The sequence below is a fragment of the Abrus precatorius genome, unplaced genomic scaffold (genome assembly GCF_003935025.1).
Source record: "Abrus precatorius isolate BTA unplaced genomic scaffold, Abrus_2018 Scaffold10, whole genome shotgun sequence".
In the NCBI taxonomy this organism is placed as follows: domain Eukaryota; kingdom Viridiplantae; phylum Streptophyta; class Magnoliopsida; order Fabales; family Fabaceae; genus Abrus; species Abrus precatorius.
The window spans coordinates 32,812,594-32,834,230 of record NW_020874292.1 but is presented as its reverse complement, the minus strand read 5'-3'; the positions used below and the strand labels follow the sequence as shown (position 1 = coordinate 32,834,230).

At 32.6% G+C, this 21,637-nt stretch overlaps 3 protein-coding genes across 8 annotated transcripts; 2 read left to right on the top strand and 1 right to left on the bottom strand.

The window, feature by feature from the left end:
* The first annotated feature begins 103 nt into the window (after nucleotides 1-103).
* LOC113847712 (protein transport protein SEC31) lies at nucleotides 104-3,626 on the top strand. 3 transcript variants are annotated; one of them, XM_027476972.1, is made up of 5 exons: nucleotides 104-282; nucleotides 749-957; nucleotides 2,101-2,337; nucleotides 2,641-2,789; nucleotides 3,076-3,626. In XM_027476972.1, the coding sequence occupies exons 1-5, from the start codon at nucleotides 196-198 to the stop codon at nucleotides 3,261-3,263; spliced, it is 870 nt and encodes a 289-aa protein (XP_027332773.1). In that variant the 5' UTR covers nucleotides 104-195; the 3' UTR covers nucleotides 3,264-3,626. The 3 variants fall into 3 exon arrangements, with proteins under 3 accessions (XP_027332773.1, XP_027332781.1, XP_027332765.1); XM_027476980.1 differs by having other exon boundaries at nucleotides 2,101-2,188; nucleotides 2,639-2,789; nucleotides 3,073-3,578; XM_027476964.1 differs by having other exon boundaries at nucleotides 3,073-3,578.
* A 1,858-nt stretch (nucleotides 3,627-5,484) lies between these two features.
* Nucleotides 5,485-10,860, bottom strand: LOC113864594. Of its 4 annotated transcripts, none has more exons than XM_027498513.1 (6): nucleotides 10,522-10,860; nucleotides 10,144-10,409; nucleotides 9,426-9,529; nucleotides 8,756-8,932; nucleotides 6,162-8,098; nucleotides 5,485-5,822 (listed from the first exon to the last, which is right to left on the bottom strand). In XM_027498513.1, the coding sequence occupies exons 2-6, from the start codon at nucleotides 10,344-10,346 to the stop codon at nucleotides 5,673-5,675; spliced, it is 2,571 nt and encodes an 856-aa protein (XP_027354314.1). In that variant the 5' UTR covers nucleotides 10,347-10,409; nucleotides 10,522-10,860; the 3' UTR covers nucleotides 5,485-5,672. The 4 variants fall into 4 exon arrangements, with proteins under 4 accessions (XP_027354314.1, XP_027354295.1, XP_027354303.1 ...); XM_027498494.1 differs by having other exon boundaries at nucleotides 5,499-5,822; nucleotides 10,485-10,744; XM_027498502.1 differs by having other exon boundaries at nucleotides 5,499-5,822; nucleotides 10,144-10,405; nucleotides 10,485-10,744.
* A 6,873-nt stretch (nucleotides 10,861-17,733) lies between these two features.
* LOC113849887 (DNA-directed RNA polymerase I subunit rpa49) lies at nucleotides 17,734-21,591 on the top strand. The gene is made up of 5 exons (XM_027480113.1): nucleotides 17,734-17,809; nucleotides 18,058-18,481; nucleotides 18,566-18,706; nucleotides 20,374-20,688; nucleotides 20,989-21,591. The coding sequence occupies exons 2-5, from the start codon at nucleotides 18,062-18,064 to the stop codon at nucleotides 21,394-21,396; spliced, it is 1,284 nt and encodes a 427-aa protein (XP_027335914.1). The 5' UTR covers nucleotides 17,734-17,809; nucleotides 18,058-18,061; the 3' UTR covers nucleotides 21,397-21,591.
* Nucleotides 21,592-21,637: the final 46 nt, after the last annotated feature.

Below are 21,637 nucleotides of genomic sequence, written 5' to 3'. Positions count from 1 at the left end.
TAACCTTTTTGACATACGTGTCATAGAATGATTGGTCAGGGTGACGAAAACCCGCAATAAGTCCTCTGGAGAACAAGCAAAATGGCACAATCGCATCAGTTAATTTTCAATAGACGTTCAATAAAACCTAAAATCTAAAAGTTCCATTCATTTTCACATTCACAAACCGAAAACACTCACTGAGCGGAATCTCCAATGGCGGAAAACCCTCCCGAAACGGCGTCGTCGAGCTCACAACCTTCTTCTTCGTCTCAGAAATCGCCCCAAGAAGATTCACCTCAGGTTCCACAATCTACATCAACTATGCTGCCCTTTTCGTGCCTATGCCTTTCATTACTCTATTGAATAAAACCCCCATTTTCGTTTATTTGGAACTCAAACAAGGGTTTTCTTTTGTTTTGTATTGCTATTTTTGTTTATTTTTTCCCTCTCAAATCCGTTGTTGTTTGATTTCTTACCTGATAGACCAGAACCATTCTCGGTTCATGGTGCTTTCAAAGCATCAAATCCGTGTTCTTCTGTTTTTTTCCCCATTTCGAACACATTTTTTGACCGAATGGAAGATGTTAAGATGGGGAATCGTTCAGCCTTTTCTGTGTTAATAATTTAGCTTAAATTTGTGCCATGATTTGTCCATATTTTGAGATTGTTCTGTGAACATGTGAACGAAAATGTTCCCTAAATTTTTGTTTTAAATAAAATGTATTTGAATCGTGGTCATGATTTTATGTGCGTATTGTTGGCTCAGGTCCCGGCATTTTCCAATTTTCCGCCGTTCCCAGGTGGATATTATCAAATGTTTCCTGGTATGTACCCTGCGCTAGTTCCAGTGCCACAAAACGATGAACATGCGAACCGTGGAGCTGGTATATATGCTGTTCCTGTTCACCACTTTGATAGACACGTTACTGGCCTATCATACAACACTCTGATTCCGTTGACTTACCGCACACCCACGTAAGTGGCTAGTTATTTTGTCAAGATGAAATTCTGTCATGTGTCAAGCTTAATTACTTGCTACTTATTCATGGACCCATCTATATTGTGCAGAAATTAAACCTTTTTTAATAATAGAAGAATGGGGCTTTAAGGATTGAACCTAGACTTAGGCTTTGATACCATGTCATAAACCAACTGCTTATGGTATTAGGTGAAAATATGTGAATTGTTGTGTTATATTTCTTACAATTACATGCTACGGGGTTCATCTGAAGCTAGACATGCACAATCTTCAAAGTTCTAGCAAGTACTCATAGGGGTCATCTTTGGACATGGGTTGGGCATCAACATGTTCAGGGAAAATTGGTCCTGATTCTGTGTTCTTGACATTTGATAAAATTAACAACAATTGTTGGGTTGGGCTAAAAATCTTGGACTTCTTGCTAAGATGCAGACGAAAGTTCATCAGTGGAATCTACCAAAGTGGTACTGAACTAAGGAAGAAGGCACAAAAGTTCTTCATTTTCATTTTTTCTGCCTTCTTTTCCCAAGAGATAATTAGATATATAGTCTTGGAAGTTGGAAAACCCTTCCAGCACAGGCAAACTCAACTGAGTTTTGCTATAAATTATTATGCTAGTAAATACTGACTGTTGATTAAAAACTATTCTGAAGACTGTAATAATGATAATATCATAACTACCTATAGAAAAATTGAAATCAAGTTATACTTGATTAATATGAAATTAATAAAGCTTTTAAAGAACTGCCCATAGATCATATTCTCACTTGAATTTGGCATCCAAGCATTCAAGGAAAATTGGACCTGATTCTGATTCCCGTAAGCATGTGTTACACTTGTTGTTGGACTTCATTTGTGCTCCTGCATTGATTTTGAATATTCCGTGTGCTTTCAAAGTTATCAGTAGGTTAAGTGATTGATATAATATTATATTTTTCTTGTACACCAATTTCATTTACTGCTTGTTTAAATCCTATTAATCCTTATTCTCAAGTGAAGTTACAAAGAAAGGACATTTTAAATAATGATGGTAATTGTTTTATTGGTGAAAATTCTATTTTAAATTTATTTATTTTGTAAAAACAAATATGCTTGTTAATGTTCATTGATGATTTGTTTGACTGAATGGGCACAATTAGCAATAGGCCAAGTTCTGAAGCTGCTGCTGCCAGTGAAAATCAGGGGCAAGCAGCACAACAACAGCAACCTCAGCAGCCTGGACCTCAAAGACAAGTTGTCGTTAGGAGATTTCAAATTGCATTTCAAATTGATTTGTTGCTTATGTTGAAGCTGGCAGCTGTGATCTTTTTGTTTAACCAAGATGGATCAAGGCAGAGGCTTATTGTACTTGTGTTTTTTGCTGCTCTTGTATATTTGTGAGTATTTACTGTTTACCTTATTATTTTTTTAAGTATGTTTTCTGCTTGCCAGTTCTGCCATATGTGATCATTAGGTTTTAGGATACAAATCCAGAAATCTGATTTAGATCCACCCACCCCTCTCCTATCTTGTGTTTTGTTTATTCAATTCTTTATATACCAGGGTCGTTTTATTTGGACTTGGTATGGATGTGCATGTGTGTAAATATGAAGGCCATGCAATAACGTAACATTGCTGTACTCAGTAGTGTTTAGGTTGTGAATAGGAGCTGTAGTATTTACTAGTTGAAACGTTGTCAGGTACCAAACTGGAGCTTTAACGCCAATTATAAGATGGCTTTCACAAGGGATGCAGAGAGCAGCAGCACCTCCTCATCCACCAAGACCTGCAGCCAGGGCTGAGAATGTTCCTGCTGCCAGGCCAGAGGGTGACAATGCTGCTCCGGCAGGTATGATCTGTACATTTTATGCTTATGCCTTATGGTTTTGCATGTGCTTGTTTTTTCCACTCTAGTGATAGAGCTTATGCGATTTGTGATTTAATTTGGCAAGTCTTTTCTTCTTTGAAGCTTGTAAGGTTCATTTTATTTTATAATATTTTGTTTATTTATTTTCTTTGGGTTGAATTTCATTTTCTATTACTTGTACTGGTTCTGGATGGGAAAGTATCAACTTAAGATGATCACTTAATGACATGATGACACATACTTACCTTGGCTTCTTAACTTTTAGAAGGTCAACCTGAAGTCGATGGGAACCAACCTGCTAATGATGCAGACCGAGAAGTAGAGAATGAAAACGTTGCAGAACCTGGCAGAGGCAATGGGGGAAACCAGTGGTGGGGCATTGTGAAGGAGATCCAGATGATTGTCTTTGGATTTATCACTTCACTTCTCCCTGGGTTCCACAACCATATGGATTGAACTATATTTTGTAGCTTACCAGGTTGTGGAATTGACATTATAGCCTATATGAGCACGCCAGAGACATAGGAAAGGGTTTTCTGAAATAAACTGTATAGATCAGAAGTTCCGAGCATCATAACTGATACATACATAGGTGCAGCTATTATCCAGCGGAAGACTAAAGTATGGTGCAAGTATAGGATGCCATTTTTGTATCTACTTGGAATGTTGATAAAACGGTTTTTGTGGCTTCCAGTGCGGAGGGCTATAGGAGCACCTTCAAGGGCTTTAGCTTTTTTCTTTTCAGTGTCCATTTATTATTTCAAGTGTTACATGACTTGTTTCTTTTCAAACTTACATCTTTCAAAGTGACTAATGCTTTATCAATTTCTCTCCAATTATCTTTAGCTCAACGTTAAAATTGACTCGCCTAATTGGATTTGTACCCAGCACGAGCCTTTGCTCAACCTCTAGAACTGTGTTGAACGTTAAATTCCAAACCACAAAAATATTGTAAATCAACGTCGTATATATAGTTATCTGCAAGCTCCTTTATCACTCTTGTAAAGGTTATATTCCAACCAAAAGTATTGTACCTGACACAGTCCTTCCCGGCTCACGGTCCAAAGCTATGTTACTGTTGATAATTCCTTGTCACCGGCATAATTTATTTATTTTTATTTAGGATCACTTATACTTTTTATAGAAGATAATTTTAATACCTGTATGATTGAACTTGTTTTGAAGAGATAATTGTATATTAAAATAATTATTTTTATCAATTCTTTTAAACTTTTTGAAAATAAGTGATAATTTTAAAAAAATGTTACTAACGTGTTATTGAAGTAAAAACAATGTTAATATCGTAATAAGATTAATTTTTTCAGCATAATTGTTTTTTATATGTAAAGCTCGAACTCGAGACTAAGGTAATTGAATATTATATATAAAATAAAGCTTACATTATACAATACATGTAAAATCATTTAGTAACAAAAATTGTAAATTGTTTTGGGGATCAAAATACAAAGCCAAAAATTAAAAACTAGATACTTATAAGTACTTGCAATTGAGGGTTAGAGATGTGGATTGTGATTTGTGAAATAATTTGACCGTCAATGGTCCATTGAATTGAAGTTTGTTGAAACGATATCTTAAAAATAGAATGATTCAATGACCCGTTAAAAAAAAGAATGGTTCAGATTAATCTTAAAGTGATATTTTCTGAAGTTTGTTAACCTCCTTCCCTACCTTCCCATTAATAGAGTTGCATGTGCCACTTCGTTTGCAACTCTAGCCCTAGTATGACCTATATGGAAAAGAAAGAAAACAAGATAAGAGAGTGACAATTACAATGTACCTTCTCGTGCTTGAAAATAGGAAAGAAAGGAAAGATAATGTTAAAGCTAGATGCTTATAATTTTCTCCCAACTAGGGAATAAATATAAATACATGGGAAGAGGACATTTTCTTTCTTCTTTCTTTTCTATTTAACCAAATAAGCTAGGAAAAAACCTGTCTTTTATTTCTCTTTATTTTCTGCAAGTGCCTATTTGTTTCTTAATTTAGTAAATATAATGCATTTATAAGACACAATCAACTATTGTGATTGAGTGTACACAAAATACAAGAAAGATTGCATTGGTAGTAATATTTTTTCATGTTGATGAAAACGATTTTTCGGACAAAATCAACCAGATCCTAATTCTCTTAATTCAAGCAACTTAAAAATGATATTTTTTCGATTTATTTTCTTTCTTTTCCTACTTTTTTTCACATTATTTCTTTCTTTGATATTTCTTCTCGCATTTAAACAAAGCATACCCTGTCAGTCACCAATGTCTCATCTGCAATTTTCATCTCCTAGTGCTCGTCCATGCCATTAGTAGATTGGTCTTGTCATTGTTGTGGTTGCTCGGTGCGTGCAATTAGGATACTGAGGTATTGGTATTGGTTATATATGGATGTTTGGTTGTTCAACAGCAATGGAATGTACGATATGGCATTGCTACAGGGAAAAAGGACGGTAATTACTTTTTGTAACACCTTGTAGAATTAGATGTTTAATAGTATTTAAGAACCCTGGTAGAATTTTTTTTTTTTTTGGAAATGTATTAAGCACTCTTAAAATTTTAATTCTAGAAGTAATTTACAAATCAAATTCCCAAAAGAAAAAAATGGATTGAAAACATCAAACACCGTTCTATAATGCGACACGGATTGCAACCAAGCTAAGCAGGAGTTATCAATTGCCATAATATACTTATATAACCCGGATAAAAATATATTTACACATTCATCTCTCTGAGAATCTGCAAAATTTTGAAGGGATACAAGGGAGAGCAGAAGAAGAACTTAATTTTATTGGGACAAAAGAATTGTAATTACAAAATCTATACACATGCCCATACATGATTGATTTTCACCTCACATCTCAGACAAAAGATTGCTAATTTTCCTAAGCTCCTTGAGAGCTGTCATGGCAGTAACCTGCCCTTTGCCAACAAGAACATTTTTAGATCTGTTCTCCAATGGGGGCCCCTGGCCACGGTCTTGTTGGAAAACAGATTCAATTACCTGCACCACAAAAAACACTCCTTAAGATGACAAATATGAAGGCAGGGTAAGGGACATCACCTTGAAGTCTACAACATTTTATGTAAAATCAAAATTTAGTGCATGTTTGGTTCAGCTTATTCTAAAAAACTAATTGTTTATTTTTTCAGTTTTATGATAGAGCTTTTGAAAAAAATAAGTGATTACTTCCTATGATTTAATTGTTTTAAAACATGCTATTATTCAACCAGTTTCATAATTGAACCATTGAGAAAATGATGAAGAAAAAAAAGCACTCAAATTGTGCATATCTTTCTCAATAATTTGTCCTAGAAGAGTGACAGTGGGAAAGAAATTTACCTGAATATGGTCAAGCATAGATTGCCCAATATTCTTCAAAGTGCCCATCACATTCTGGTCAACAGAATCTCCTCTGGTACTAGCAGAACTACAATGCCCATTAGCTTTAGATGAAACAGGTTGTGCTGTGTCATTTTGAGTGCAACTGTTGGCAGATTTTGTAGCCTCGGCAGCATCTCCAACTTTCTCAGAGATAACCTCAACAGTGTTCCGTCCAAACATCCAAAACCACTGGAACTTATTCTGCTTTTTCTCTTTAGGAGGTGCTGCTGAATTTCCTGCATCATCATTGTTGCACCCTGATGTCAGAGGTATGTTCTCAGAATAATCAGAGATTGGAAAAGGTTGATCATTGAGACCGGCATCTGAAGTTTCATTGCATTCATAATTTCCAGCTTCATTATTATTGCATTCTGATGTCTGATGCATGTTTTCAGGAGGATCAGATATTGGAAGGGGCGAACTGGTACCTGAAGCTTCATTGCATTCATCAAGGGGTGCATTAGATGCAACACTGCTTTTCCCTGAGGTAATTTCATGATCATTGGCCCCATTTGGAGGAGTAGTAGGGTCAGAAAACATAGACAAGTCTTCCTCACTGCCAGAATTTCCACTTGGACACCTATCATAAGAAGAGGAATTGTTGTTGCTGTTACAGTCACTATCTTGTCGTTGTCCTTCAACTGTTTCAGAAAGATTATCATGCTGCATTTGTTCTGCATCTTCCTCTGAGCCAAGTGCCTTACGAAGATCTTCTAACAAACTGCGCCTAACCTTGGATTCCTTTTTCCCACTCTGAATCCTTGACTTAGGAGGGTCAGATTCTGCTCTTCTTAAACTGAATTTTACCTTTTCTGTCCATCCCTTTTTCCGAGTGGGAATCTGCTTTTCATTACCATCTTGCTTGAGTTCTTCAGCCTCATGCACAACTCTCCACTTTTCTTCCCAATAGCTTTCAGGTAACAAACTCAGAGGAGTTTTTGGAGACACAGATTCCGAGGGAAGTGTCACAGATCTAGTAAACATCGACTGGTGATGAGACCCTATGAACAAAAGTGACGAGGATGAAATATCAACACTTAGTGCAACAGCCTGCAAGGATTTAGCCTTCTCTAGTAGTTTTTCAATATTAATGTTTTCAGGGAAGTTTAGTAATCTCTGCAGACACTTTGTAGGGTTTTCAGTAGCAAGTAACGAAGATCTTAAATGAAGCAACATTGCCACTGCCATAGCTGAGATAAATGCCCCGCGAGGGGAATTTAAGATCCTGAACTCACAGTCTGTTATGTCATCCGCACTTCTTTCTGTTCTGCTATTATGTGATGCAAAGATTTCATCCCAGATGACCAAGAGATTAGCTAGTGAAAATTCTCGTCCAAATAAAACTCGCAACCATCGAAGAGAAAAGTACTGAGGTTCAACCCCAAGTTCAAACAGATGGCTATGCAGAGATGAATCCACAAGAGACAACAAATAATACAATGCAGTAGAAGCTTCAATTACAGGAGGCAGGCCAGTATGGGACCCAGATACAGGGGAGGAAGAGAAGAAATCAGCCATTGCAACTGAACCATGGGCCCCATTCATTAAAGCATCAAACATACAGTATGCATCATGTTCTATGAATTTCTCGGATAAAACAATGCCTAGCTCACCTTCAGCTCCATAAGCATCACTTAGTAATACAATGGTCTGTATCTCAGGATCAAGTTCATCAAGACTATTGGCTTTCAGGGCGTTTCCACCAGAACCAATTTCATCCTCAATAGAGTCTGGAGTTTTTCTAAAATCAAAGCTGTAAGAAAGATCATTCTCTTGACATAAAAGGCCATCAAATCTGTCTGTAAAGTGATTTTCATAAAGCTTCCGAACTTCTGAAAGGCACTCCAGATCAGCTTGGAGAACATAAAGCAGAGGTGCAAGTAATTCATGCATCCCTATAAATAAGTGAATAAAAGAAATCCATTAATGCAAAATCATTAGTTTCACAGCATATAATACTAAAGCAAAAGTAGCTATCTTAAAGCTAGGAAGCCAGCCAAACTGATGGAATTTGCATTTTACTGAGTATCAATCAAGAGCCTATATGATTTTAAATTTTGATAGAATTGATTTGTGTTTCAGAATGATAATCTAAAAGTGAGTTTTAAAAAATTGTGTTTGCATAGAGTAACTTAAAATTACTCTTAAAAGACAAAATTACCAAAGAGAGTAAAATATAATATTAAAAAAACTGCAATCATCGTTGTTATTTAGCAAATTGAAGTTGGACTGTTTCTCTTTCATCACTTTCTGTGACTTGACTACGAGGGTAACGTAAAAAGCTATGTCACGGTTCAACAGTGAAAACAAAAGCTATCAGCCTTTCTTGTGGGAAAACTGCAACTTGTTTACCATAGACTCACTTCCATTCAACACAAACATTTATCCAAACAGCCGTTTAGCAACTCCAAATTCTAAAACAAACAGATGCTAAATCACTTAATTTTTAATTATCTTTTCTATATTTGTGATTTGAATAACAAAGGAATGCGGCAGTAAATTTAATTAAGGTTGATGTATTGTTTGAGCAATTGCTTGGCTGAGAAATTTACCTTGTCTATAACCAGATTCTGGGTGCCTGAGACACCACAGTAATAAAATTCGTCTCAACATGCTTTGGCATCCTGATGTCTGAAAATAACTGCCATGTTCTGGATATAAACGTGACAAATCCTGGTCAACCATTCTCTCCAGCTCTACGTTGCGAAAAAAGCGACTCCATGTACTATCTGCATATGAAGCCCATATTATATTTAAAACGGATAAAATTCAGTTGTCCATACTGGAAAGAGAAAGAGATGGCTAACCGTTGGAAATTCAGGTAACATAATGCCAACAAAAGGACAACATAATATACGACAATTTCCTTCTTTTAAACAGACTGCCTTTTACCATAACCAATGGTTGATTGCCACTAATAAGGATCTTCACATGCGTTGAATTTCCATAAAATAAGAAGGGCATGTGGCTATATTCCACCATAACAAAATAAATTTTTATTTATGTATCCTTAAAAAAAAAGCAACAGGTATATAATCTGGCAACCCTAAATGGACACTACATGGTAAATATAGTGCACATTAGCAGTGCAGATATCAAACATGCTATCTACTTTGTAGAAATTTAGGAAAGTACATTGGCTGAATCACAGATCCGTAATTAGATTAACAGATTTAACTGCGGATAAGATGCCGGAATGGAGTGAAAAAAACTTAGATTTACCTGGATTTTGTGAAAGGGGATTGTCCATGACAAGATTGGGTGAATTAGTTCCATCCTTTGAAACATTTGGTTCAACCAGAAGATGCCTTCTCAAACTAGCATACCTGACAAGATAAAATACATTCCATGATTACTAAAACTACAAATAGCCATATGAAAAAGCAATCATTTTTAATGTGAAATTATGATAGATATAAAAAAACACATTGTCAAAAAGCTAGGTAAACACTGAATTCATAAATTATACAATCAATCCTCAATACCAGACAGAGAAACAGCAATCATTTTTTACTTTCCACCAATGAAATTATAGACGCAATCTACACTCGTAGGCAGATATTGACACAGAAGAAGATAGATTGCCTTAAACCAAAAGAAAGCGTCTCAAGTTCACATGTCAGCATTTTCTTTAATGAAAATAAAATTTATCTCTATATCAGTATGGCTTTATCTACATTACAAAAAAATAAAAATCAGCAGCATCTCCCTTTCTGCTGGGAATCAAAACTAACTATATTCAAACAAAATCAGCAATCAGCATAGTAAAACTACAAGAATGCTCACAATCAATACGTAAAAGGAAAAAAAAACAGGTAACTATTACATCAATATATCATCTATCAACTAAAGCAATGCGATTTAAGGAAATTTACTTCTTTATTAAAATCAAACCAAAAAAACAGTAAATAAAAACACGATTAAAGACGTGATGATTTACCTCCTTCTAGAATTAGCGGTGACCCTGCGAAGATCATCAATGGAAGTTGAGGACGAAGACGGCAACACCCCAAGATTTACACGCCACCGAAAGCCTCTAAGATCACCAAATCGCCGATTCTCCGGTGCTGATCGCCGAGAAGCATCGTCGGCGCTCGCCGGAGACGGCAACAACGGATCCTTCATAACCGGTGGCATGATCATGCAGCAATTCCCCACAAACCCAGATGCTCAAACGCCACGAAAATCAAGAAAAACTCGAACTTTCTAGATAAAATCACCAAACTTATCCTCAAAACTCTGAACTCAAAAGTAACAAATAAAGAAAAAACCCTAATTTACTTTATTACTCTATCTGTTAAAGCAATAAGAAGCTCACCAAATTGAGTTTAGAGGGTGAAGAATGACTAAATTTATGAGGAAAAAATGAAGTGGGTGGGTAAGTTTTTAGCAGAAAGAATGAATGATTTGCACAGTTGCATGTTTGTGTGTAGAAGTATTGGTATAGAGAGAGAGAGAGAGAATAATTAGTTTGTTTTGTGCACAGAAAAAGGGGAGAGAAGAAGGAGAAAAGGGAGTGGTGCAATGGTGTTGGTGTGATTTGTGCTTGACCTGTTAGGATGGAAGGTATGGTGAGTTGTCTTATTCTGCAAAATTTCTACATCATTTTGTGGTCTTTTTCTCTTTCTCTTCTTTCTTAGTGTTGTGTCATAAATTCATAGTATAATATCACATGGCTATCGTGTTGTAGAAGTGAAAATTGCTAATGTTTTGTCACATTCTGGTCAATGGTGGCTGCCTCTGGCTGTTAGTATTATCCTTAACTATTACAACTCTTTCCAAAACTATTTTTAAAATATAAATGCTTTTGTTTATTTTAAATTATTTTATATTTTTAAAAAACTTAAGAGTCTTAATGAAATGAGAGAATAATATAGTTAAATAAATTTATATTTTTTTTAAGTTGAGGATGTTTAATAACTTTTTATTCTCATACGATATTATAAACAATAATCATGTTAAAATAGAAAAAGAAAAGAAAACTATTTGTGTCGTATTTGCCTCTAATTCTGCAGTTTCTTTTCTTAAAAAAAAGTTACAATTAATTTTATATTTTTATTTTTTTAAATGCTTGCATCTTTGATTGGTGAGTTTCAGAATTAGGATTTTTTTCATTAATTTTATTTCCTTTCTAATAATTATTCATGGCCCGTGCAATAACTTCGAGTTCAAGAGAGTTCTTTTCTCTTTTAAATGCAGATTGATGGTGTTTTAGATATTACAAGAAAAATCAATCATTTTTGCTTATATTAGTTTAACACAGCCATTAACGATGTTAACTTTTGTACGAGTATTTTTTATGATGTAAAATGCAATGAAAGTGTGGCTATACCTAAACAAAAAAGATAATCTTAAGTTCATTGCTATAAAGTGATAATAAGAAATAGCATTTTTTTTTAAAGAAAAACCTCTATAAATAAAAATATTATCTAGCATATATTCTAAATTTATGATACACAAACATCATTCTAGATTAATGTATAATTTTGCTTGTAGAAGGTTCTTCATTAATTTCTAAGTCATTCAGAAGCCAATTTGCGTGTTAGGAACGAAGGAATTTGAACTTAATTCTTCAAATTTGATGAAAAGACAAAGTATCAGATGGACTATTCTTAAAGTGCTTAAATTGTCTTAAATTTGTATGATTCCAAACTAATAACTAGTTAGTTCGTGAATTATATGTTCAAAATTTGATATATCTAGCTCAATATTCTTTCATTGTTTTAGTTATATTGGTAATAACTTTGCGTTTATAAGGAACTCTTGTATATAAGATTAAGCGAGCGAGTGGATCAATTCAATCATATTCATATCAAAATTAGATGCAATTTTGTAAGTGTCTCTCTAGTTTTTACATGATATCATAGCTCCTTCCATGCTAGGAGTTTTGCAACCCTAATTGCATGAATCTTTCCTCATTCTTTGGTTTTTTTTTTAAATACCAAATTTATATTTTATCCATAAATCACCCTAATGAGAACTTTGGTATTCTCATTTCAACTCCCTTTGGAAAAATTTCAAGTTTCAAGATTTCAAATCATGCTTACGAAACGAAGACTTTACCTACAATCAATAAAGGACGTTTCATTATAATCAAACGAAAAAGCCAATTAGGTGAGATTATAAAAAATTACTATACAGAACAAGAATCGAACAATGTAAAACTATTGAACTAGTTGAACTAGCTTCTCATTATCTAACACAACACTTAGGAATGCATGACATTTACATTCACAAATATTCTCTACTAGATTAGTAACGAATTAATGCGGTTAATATATACTTAGTTAATTAGTTGATACGTCTAAATTTTAATATAGTTGCGTAATTTTCTTTTATTATCACTACAAAAATTATCATTTACTAATGAGTTAATATTGAGTTAGCTTTTATCAATATAACAAAAATTAAACTATTAGCATATATTTTGAATTTTTACTAATAATATGATATATTATATTAAAAAATGATTTTATTAAGACAAAATATTAATATATACTATTAATACGTACGATTGAATTTCAATCAAAAGACATTTCTATTATTTTCCTCTCCTTTTGACGTGTTTCAATCTTTTTTCTTTCATTTTCATGAAGTTCTTATTTATAAAGTTAAATAATTATTTTAAAACTATTTGCAAAGTGTTAATATAAATTTATAGAAAAATATTACTATAATCCACTGTTTAGAGAGAATGAAATATATTATAACAAAAAAAGGTTTTTATAATAAAATAAAAAGTGTTAAACAACTTTGTGTGAGTCACGTGCTGTAAAAAGAAGAGATAAAATGTTTGTATATTACACAGAGATGACATTTTATTCAATGCAAAAGCTTTAAAAACTTAATTTCAGAATTTTCCTAATACAGAGATGCATGAATTTCTCGTTGATATAAATAGTGAAAATGAAAGGAACGTGGCGGGGCATATTCTTTTTGGGTGCTTTCCCCTCATTATTATGCTTTTAGTCAATATGCACTTTCCACGTAGGATTTTATAAGGGATGTTTAAAATATTTGATTGGATAATAAGTTAATAATCCGTATTAACAAATTTTATAATTTTTAATAAAAATAATTTATCATGTGTAATTTTACATAAGTTTGGAAAACTCACAATTTTTAACTATCAGTGAAACATTTTCCGTATACGATTGAATGCATTGATGAGTTCATGTATGCAAATATGAGTTGCATGTGGATCATAACATACATGGGTTACTGTAAATGACGTGGCGGGTACGTGTCCATCTCATCACAATGATTTTGTTTAAACACTTTGATTTGGAAAAGCAAGCAGCACCTTCCATCAAGCGATGGGTATGATGTGGACATGCAGTGCATGACTTGGTATTACGTTTTCTTACACGAAAGTTACATGTCGCCTGTACCCTAATCTCAGCCGTTCATTCCCAGAGTTGATATTGATCAAACCACAATGGACGGTTACCGTGGTGAGTGGTAACTCGCTTAACTTTGACATTTGTAGTTGCGCACTTCTCAGGGAGATCCATCAAGATAAGCCACAAAATTATCTTAACATATAAATTAAGTTTAATTAATATTATGGTCAATATATAAGTCATGGATTATCCCTTAAGGGAATAATTTTGACATAAATATTCTATTTAACATATACATATAACATAGATGGCTTACCATGAGGAAATGGTGGATGCCCCCATCATGAGTTTCCCCACCATGCATGCATGCAGATAAGGACACGGTGGCCCTCTCTGTGTATGTGCTTCTTATCTTATCTATTGCAGAATCACGTTTCACTTTTTCCTCTTTTTGTATGTATGTATGTACCCATCTCATATTTTAATAATCAAATCACAGATATATCACAAAAAAGGGAAATAAAATAGCTAAGTTGGATTGCCAAGTTTTATGTACATGATTTGGAGATCACATGATCTCAACTACCTAATAATTTGTTCTTCTTTACCACTTTTCACCCTTCATTTATCAATTAACTCATAATATATTTAGTAAAGAAAGTTTTACTGATTTTAGTGTCTTGCCTTGAAACCCAATACATGGGTCAAACTACAAAATTAGCTTCAATAAGTTTGAATAGAAAATATTTCTATTTTTTATAAATTTTGAATTTTATTTAATAAATAAGAGAATGGCTTCTATATATATATATGTGTGTGTAATTAAGTTCTTAATTTAGTAAAGTATTGCTTTTCAATTTTACTATGCCACGTTCATTTGACTTTGGTTCGTAAAAGACAAGATTTCCGACTATGTTCTTAACTTCTCCTTAATCACCACAAATCAGCTCCAACAGATGTGGTTCTCGAAGCTCTTAGAGATTAAATAATTAAGTTAATCTTTATAGTTTGAATAATTAAAATCACATTATTGAGATGAGTCCATTTGTTGTCACTTGTCAAACTACTCTTTCACCGTTACTGATATTTTTCCTTTGGTCGGAAAGTTTCGCTGTTAATTTGGCATAAATAAAAGACAAGTGTTTGGTAAGTCCATTACCATGGACACACACAAGCATGCTACGATGGTCAAGTTAATAATTGTTGGTGTGCTCTTAGATAATGTTAAATTTGCTTACTGCATTTCAAAAGTCGGTGTTTCCTTGTACATATCCCAAAATAATATGTTTAATAAAAAATAAATGTGTAAATAATTTAGATATCCCATTTGTATATGCTTTCTTACATGATGCACATGTATTTTATTTCCTACGATGGATTGTCCTATTAATTTGTCATCATCCACCGTATGATAATGACCTGTATACCACCTACGATTATTTATTCACTGTAACCCAAAATATTGTGGGACTATCGGATTGTGTTAATATTATTTAAAAAGAAAAATAATAGCCAATAATATTTAACAAAATAATTTTAAAAGCTAGAAATTCAAATAAGAAATAATTTTTTTAATTGATAAAAATATCATCAACCAAAGTTTTTAATGAGTGGAGAATATCTAAATCCATCAAATACATTTATGTCCATATTATACAGTGACAAGCGGGTCATAATCATCTAATTATTCCTCAAACTCAAGTTTCATTATATGGGGTCCTGGAGTCCAAAACAACCTATCATAGTAGTCAATATGATTAATGGTTTTTTTTTGTGTGGAAATTTTAAAATATATTAGTCAATTTTAGAAGATAAATTAAATAATATTAAAAGCAACCACCACAATTTATTCTTTCATCATTTTGGAGGTGGCATCAGCAGCGCCAAAAGTTTGTGTGTGGAAACTCCCAATATTATTTGTTCTTTGTATTGACATTCATTATAAACTTTATATAACAAATTGTTTACTTATTTTTAAAAAAACAATAGAAAATATAATTTTTTTGGTCGTGAATAAAAATGTTTTTCATAAAATAAAGGATGCAGAATAACCATGTCACTGTCACAACACAGAATTGAATGGTGGGTCACAGAGCACACTTCACCAATCTCTGAAAGGAAAAGTACAAAAGTTTTGGAGAGAGTCATGTTAATATTTTTGTGAGCGATGTTGGTTTGGTTGCAAGGTAGAGTAGAGGTTCCACTTGTCTATTGTAAAGCGATGCAGTTAATAGCATCAACTTGTTTCAAATCAATCATTCATGATGATAAGGAAGATTTTCGCAAACATCGTATGGTTACTCGATAAAGCACAAGCCTAGCTTGCCAAATGTGCATTATCTTTGACATCAATCTAATGAGTAAAGTAAATTTGAATAGCTTTGTACAGAGGGAAAGAATATACACTTACGAACGCTTTTATAGAAGATAAAATAATAACTTGTTTATTGAATTTGCACCTTCTTGATAGGAGGATGCTTCGTTAGTGCTGTAAAGTTTAAAAACTATTATGATTTGAGATTGGTTTTATTTAGGCTGAGAACTTTGCAATATAGTGGACATTAAGAGTATGTTTAATTTTTTAAAAATTAATTAATTATTTTTAAAATGAAATATAATACAAATTTATATTATATTTTATATATTTTTTAAAAATTAACACACCAATCAGCTTTCCTGTAAATATTTTAACAATTTTATAAAATTTAACTAATTTTTTAATCTCTCTAGCTATAGAAGAGAACATAAGAAACAAAATATTACTTATAATCTATATAAAAAAAAGTAATTTAACTCAAATATTTATAAAAATACCCCGAATCAATGAAAAACCAAAATAAATAAAAATATTTATTACATTTTATATCACTTTTGATCATAAATCATACTATATTTCACAAACATTTTTAATATTAAATAATTAATTTAATGTCTTTTATATTAAATAAATAAATATATACACTTAATAGATGACTGACAATGTTTAACATAAATCTACACAAATAATGGTATAAAAATATTGAATAATTAATATATTTAGAAGTCTTTGTTTCTTGTAAATATGATGTAAAATATGTATTAATAATTAATTTGTATAAATAAGATTAAAAGTAATATTTTTAATCAAAATTTATTAACTTTTAAATGTATATTTAAACATGTATAATATAAAATTAATAAATAATAATTTGTTATTTAAAATTATAATATTTAATGTTATTAATGTATTAGATTATATTTTCTTGCAAATTTTTTAATTAAAACTTACAAATTTTTGAACTTGTGTCTGAGGACAAATTTTAATAAATCAATAAACAATAAATTTTTAATAAAATTAATTATATATAAGTTTTTTATTTTATGCCAAAATGTGTACATAGCACATGTTTGAAAAAGAATAAAACTTCTTATACATAAAGTTTTATGGTGTGTTTTCATAGATTTATTTGATATATTAAAAGTTTATTTCTTTTTTTATTAGCAGATTTGTTAATTACTTCTTAATGTGTATCTATGAACACATAAGAAGATAATAAGCAGTAATTTTTTAAACTATAATATTTGATATTATTAACGTACTTGAAATATTTTATATTTTTAATTTAAAGAATTATTATATATAATTTTTTAAATAATATAATTTTAAAATCAAAATATTATGTATTAACTTTTATTATATATCTTTAGACAAAAAGTAAAAAATTAATAAATTTCAAACATGTTTTAATAACTTTGTACTCGTGAATGGATTTTAGCAATAATAAAAAATAAAATATATTTATTCTTATGCAGTTCAACAACATTTTATTGAGTAATTTAATCTTAAAATTAGTTACTAATTAAAAATTTCAATCGAAAGTATTATATTTATAAAACTTTAGACTAATATAAAATTATTTAATATATTATTTATATATTAAAATTAATATAATATATATTTTAAAAAATATAAAAATAAATACTCTTAAGTATATTTTATAATTTTTTAATTTAACAAAATTTGATAGAGATAATCAAGAAATATATAATTATAATTAAGTGATTTAATCGACTAACATTAATTATATATATATATATATATATATTTATTTATTTATTTATGGTCACGATATATTGTTTAAAGAATCGTGAAACAAAAAGAAAAATAAATAAATATTCCGCCCAGGGTTCAGTCGAGGTTTAGGGTTCTCTCCGTTCAGTAACACAAGCCACCCCAACGCCATTGTCACTGTCCGCATCTTCACGTCCTCATTGCTCCTTCAGGTAATACTTCTTCATTTCGTTTTGTTTCGTTTTCTGATTGAGTTTATGGTTTAATGGTTTCTCATACTAGTGCCTTTCTTTCAATTATTATTATTTTTAATTATTTTTTTGCGTAGCAAGTGATACGATTTTATAGGTAGACTCGTAAATTACATTGTGCCTATGGTTAGTGTGTCTGAATTACACTTCCAAACGACGTTAATTTATTTTTTGCCGCAAAAATTCTCAAACTCTTCAATATGATTTAGTGTAATGGATTCGGAACCTGAAGACGCAGAACCCAAACTGCAGCCACATCCCAAGAAGGAAAAGAGCAAGAAGAACAAGAAGAAAAATGATATTCTGCCTCAACCTGAACAGATCGAGGTCACGGTCGAGGTGGTCCACGAGCACCCGAATAAAACGCCTCCAGTTATTGGTTATTTCCCTTCGGGATTTGATCCGCTGAAGAATTACGGTGATGGTTCCGGTCCTGCCAGTTTTCAACTTTACCGGCACAGGAACATGCCCAAAAGGCTGCAGCTTGTGGTTCGCCCTGAAGGGTCTCCAGGGGAATTCGTTGGAACGAGTTACTCCGGTGAGGCTGCGGCCGGACACCGAGCCATGTATGCACTTGGCGTTCTTGACAAGGAAGCTGGGAGCCTGAAGATTGTGCCCATTGCCGGTAATAAGGTAAATTATGAAGAGTGGAAAAATATTTATCTTGCTGTTGAGCTTGTCATGAGTATATTGTGGTAATGAGTGGGTGTTGTTCAGATATTCAGAATGGAGCCAAAGGTTAAGGGCTTGGAAGCAGCTGATCCGGAGCCAGCAACTTCGACGATGGAAGAGTTGACTCCGCATCAGAAGTTAGCACAGACTACTGCTATCTGGGGAACAAAGAAGGAAATAGAGAAGGTATTATCTGACTCGTATTTAACCCTTTTGCTACCACAACTACTCAATCCTGACTTTGTTAAACTAGGAAAAATCCAGCTTAAATAGCTAATAAGATATAAATTATTATTAGGACTTATTTATTTTAAAACTCTTAATAAATCTTTTATGCTAGTTATCTGCAGAACTTCTTTTGTTAATTTTCACACAGTAAGCTCCTTCAAACCAAGGAGCTGTTTTGTAATCCTCCATAAATAAATATATTCAATTCCTTGGGTAAAGTGATGGAGCTGACTTACTATTCGACTTCCTTCTGCTACTGCATTTCGACATAACAGTCTGAGATGTGAACATGACACTGAGGTAAGACAAAATGAAAATCTTTTTTAAGAATCATAGGAAAAGGAAAAAAGTAAATATAATGACCGGTATAAAGCTTCAAGTTCCTTTTCAGTGAAGTTAGAAGAATGATTAGTATAGTCCATCTCGTGGAGCACCTGGTTCAGTGAAATTACTAGGCCATTCTTTGATACTCATCCTATAAGCTTTTAAGCAGTTTATTCCACTATATTGTTTGCATAATTTAATTCATAAATGGACCTAACAACATAAATTATGAGGAAAAGTAATACCTTATTGATTTTAATAGATGACTTTCACAGTATACATTCAGAATATGTCATGCTGTTGAGCTAGTTCTGTTTTAGTTGCAATTTAATTTCATAGTAACCCCCTAAAATTCCGGGCAGTTTGATCATAAAAAGAGTGGCATCCCAACTCTTACAAGCCACTGGTAATCAGGTCAAATTGGACTGTATAACTCATGTTCTGTTTTCTTGAATACTAGCTATCTGAATCCAAACTGTTTTTAAATAAAACTGGTACCAGACCAGATAAGTACAAGCTATGAATATCAAGTCAAGATTATACCATCATTTTACTTTTTAATGAGATCAAGATATGCAAGAAAAGAAATTAGGCCAAGAATCCTAGACATACAGAATGTATTTGGCTCAAAATTATCACTATACTGTGGCGTAAGTGTAGATAGTGGAAGAAAACCTCCAAAACTAAACATTAATGATTTATGCTAAAAGAATAATTAGAGATGAAAATACAGGTATCATGATGATATAAGACTTAAGAAAAACAAAAACTTTTTTAGAACATGACAGCCAAGTTTTCAGGTTTAAGGACATGAACAGAAATTGAAAATCTTGGGTCTATATTTCCTAGTTCCTAACCAGTGGTTGATATTGAGCATTGATGAACCTCTGTTATTCACAATTTCACTCCATATACATTTTTTAATTTCTCTGGTGAATGTTTGAGTTGTGTGTGTTTAGCAAGACCTTGCATGACCTTTACTCAAGAGTTCCTTCCTTGAGTTAGGTTAAGTCTTGATGTCATCCTTTTACCTGTAATCCTATTGGGCAGCTGTGTGTGTGGAGCTTGCAGCGTGCTGATATTCTGAAGTCGCAAATAATTTGACACAAATAAAAAGTGCTCAAGTGACATCTAATCTAATATGAGATAGAAGGATTATATAGTTATGGCTGTATTTATAGGCAAGGATATTATTGATAATAATTTAAGTGACTGTGTCTTCCATTAGTTATCATTCAACTATGTTCAATTATTTTTATTGAAATTGTTTTAAACTAATCTTTGAATCTATTTTTCTGCAGGCTAAGAAGAAGCTAGCTCTCAGACAAGATGATAACCCTGATTCTCAGAAGAATCTAGATGTGAAAATGAAAAATGTTGTTGTAAACAAAAAGGCTCTTGAAAGTACAGAAGCTCATGTTTCTCGAAATATACCACCATATGATGCTTCTGCAACTACACCTCAGGAGGCATATCTATTGGACCAAATCATCCTTACGGGAGAATGGGATTACCTTGTAGACATTTATAATATTTTGCAAAAGGGAGAAGAAGCAGACTTCAGTGCTTACCCAACTTTTGTTTGCAACAGGATAGGGAGAGTAAGGAAAATTAAGGTATTGGTACAAATTTAGCCTTTTTGATAAAAATAATAGCATCAAAGTTCTTAATTATTGGAAAGATAAGAAATTTTTAGACTTTTGCTTTATCAATAATTAAATAATTTATTATATTAACATTATGGAATCCCTATCTAGGGACACTAAAGAAATTTTTTATGAACTCACATGTTGGAGGTGTATGATTACCCCGATGTTCTAGTGGTACATAGGGGAACTGAACTTTTGAATACTAATTTCTGTAATAAATCTATTTTTTGAGTAGTATGCAAGTTTTAATCTACAGTCTGTTTACAGGATGAGTCAGAAAAGAAGAAGCTTTCGTGCATATTGTCATACATCAATCATCTTATAAAGTTCAAAGATCAGCATTCCATTGATTTTTCCTCCGCAAAGGGCCATAAAATCCCCAACATCCTGCGTCATAAGTTTACGACAATGTTTGCTGTTTCTGAATCAAAAAGGCTACCCCCTGAAAAGATAAATCTCCTAATTTGTTATATCTTGGTTCTTACACTATTCTCTGATGACTTCCGAACATCCTACACCGATATAGCAAAAGATCTGAGCATGAGTGTTGTGCCTGTGAGACAACTCTACGAGCATTTGGGTTGCAAAATTTCACGCCAGAAAGACGTGTGGTATGCCACGCTTCCTGTCCCTCTAAAATTTCCTGATTTGAGGCAAAGAAAGCGAAAAAGGTAGACAGATGGCTTTTCTGAGTCTTTTCGTTTGTCATTGACTGTGGCAAATCAAATTGTCTGCCAGTGTCTTTGGTGCAGTGATGTCAAAAATTGTTATTCAACACCTCTACTGGCGGTATGTTTATTATTATTTTCTAGCTGCATACATTTGAACTATGCTTTCTGTTTTAGTAATTTGGGAAATGATTCTGAAATTAGCTTACTCAAATTATTTGAATATGAGATTACTAGCTGTTTACTAG

What these genes read in the sequence shown, in the direction of transcription:
- LOC113847712 (XM_027476964.1), top strand. Translation starts at nt 196, where the DNA reads ATGGCGGAAAACCCTCCCGAAACGGCGTCGTCGAGCTCACAACCTTCT. An exon ending in CCCAAGAAGATTCACCTCAG is followed by an intron (nt 283 to 748) that starts GTTCCACAATCT and finishes TTGTTGGCTCAG; the next exon opens with GTCCCGGCATTTTCCAATTT. An exon ending in TTTGCTGCTCTTGTATATTT is followed by an intron (nt 2,338 to 2,640) that starts GTGAGTATTTAC and finishes AAACGTTGTCAG; the next exon opens with GTACCAAACTGGAGCTTTAA.
- LOC113864594 (XM_027498513.1), bottom strand. Translation starts at nt 10,346, where the DNA reads ATGATCATGCCACCGGTTATGAAGGATCCGTTGTTGCCGTCTCCGGCG. An exon ending in TCCCCTTTCACAAAATCCAG is followed by an intron (nt 8,933 to 9,425) that starts GTAAATCTAAGT and finishes CTTCATATGCAG; the next exon opens with ATAGTACATGGAGTCGCTTT. An exon ending in CTATGCTTGACCATATTCAG is followed by an intron (nt 5,823 to 6,161) that starts GTAAATTTCTTT and finishes TTTGTGGTGCAG; the next exon opens with GTAATTGAATCTGTTTTCCA.
- LOC113849887 (XM_027480113.1), top strand. Translation starts at nt 18,062, where the DNA reads ATGGATTCGGAACCTGAAGACGCAGAACCCAAACTGCAGCCACATCCC. An exon ending in CAAAGAAGGAAATAGAGAAG is followed by an intron (nt 18,707 to 20,373) that starts GTATTATCTGAC and finishes ATTTTTCTGCAG; the next exon opens with GCTAAGAAGAAGCTAGCTCT. An exon ending in GGAGAGTAAGGAAAATTAAG is followed by an intron (nt 20,689 to 20,988) that starts GTATTGGTACAA and finishes GTCTGTTTACAG; the next exon opens with GATGAGTCAGAAAAGAAGAA.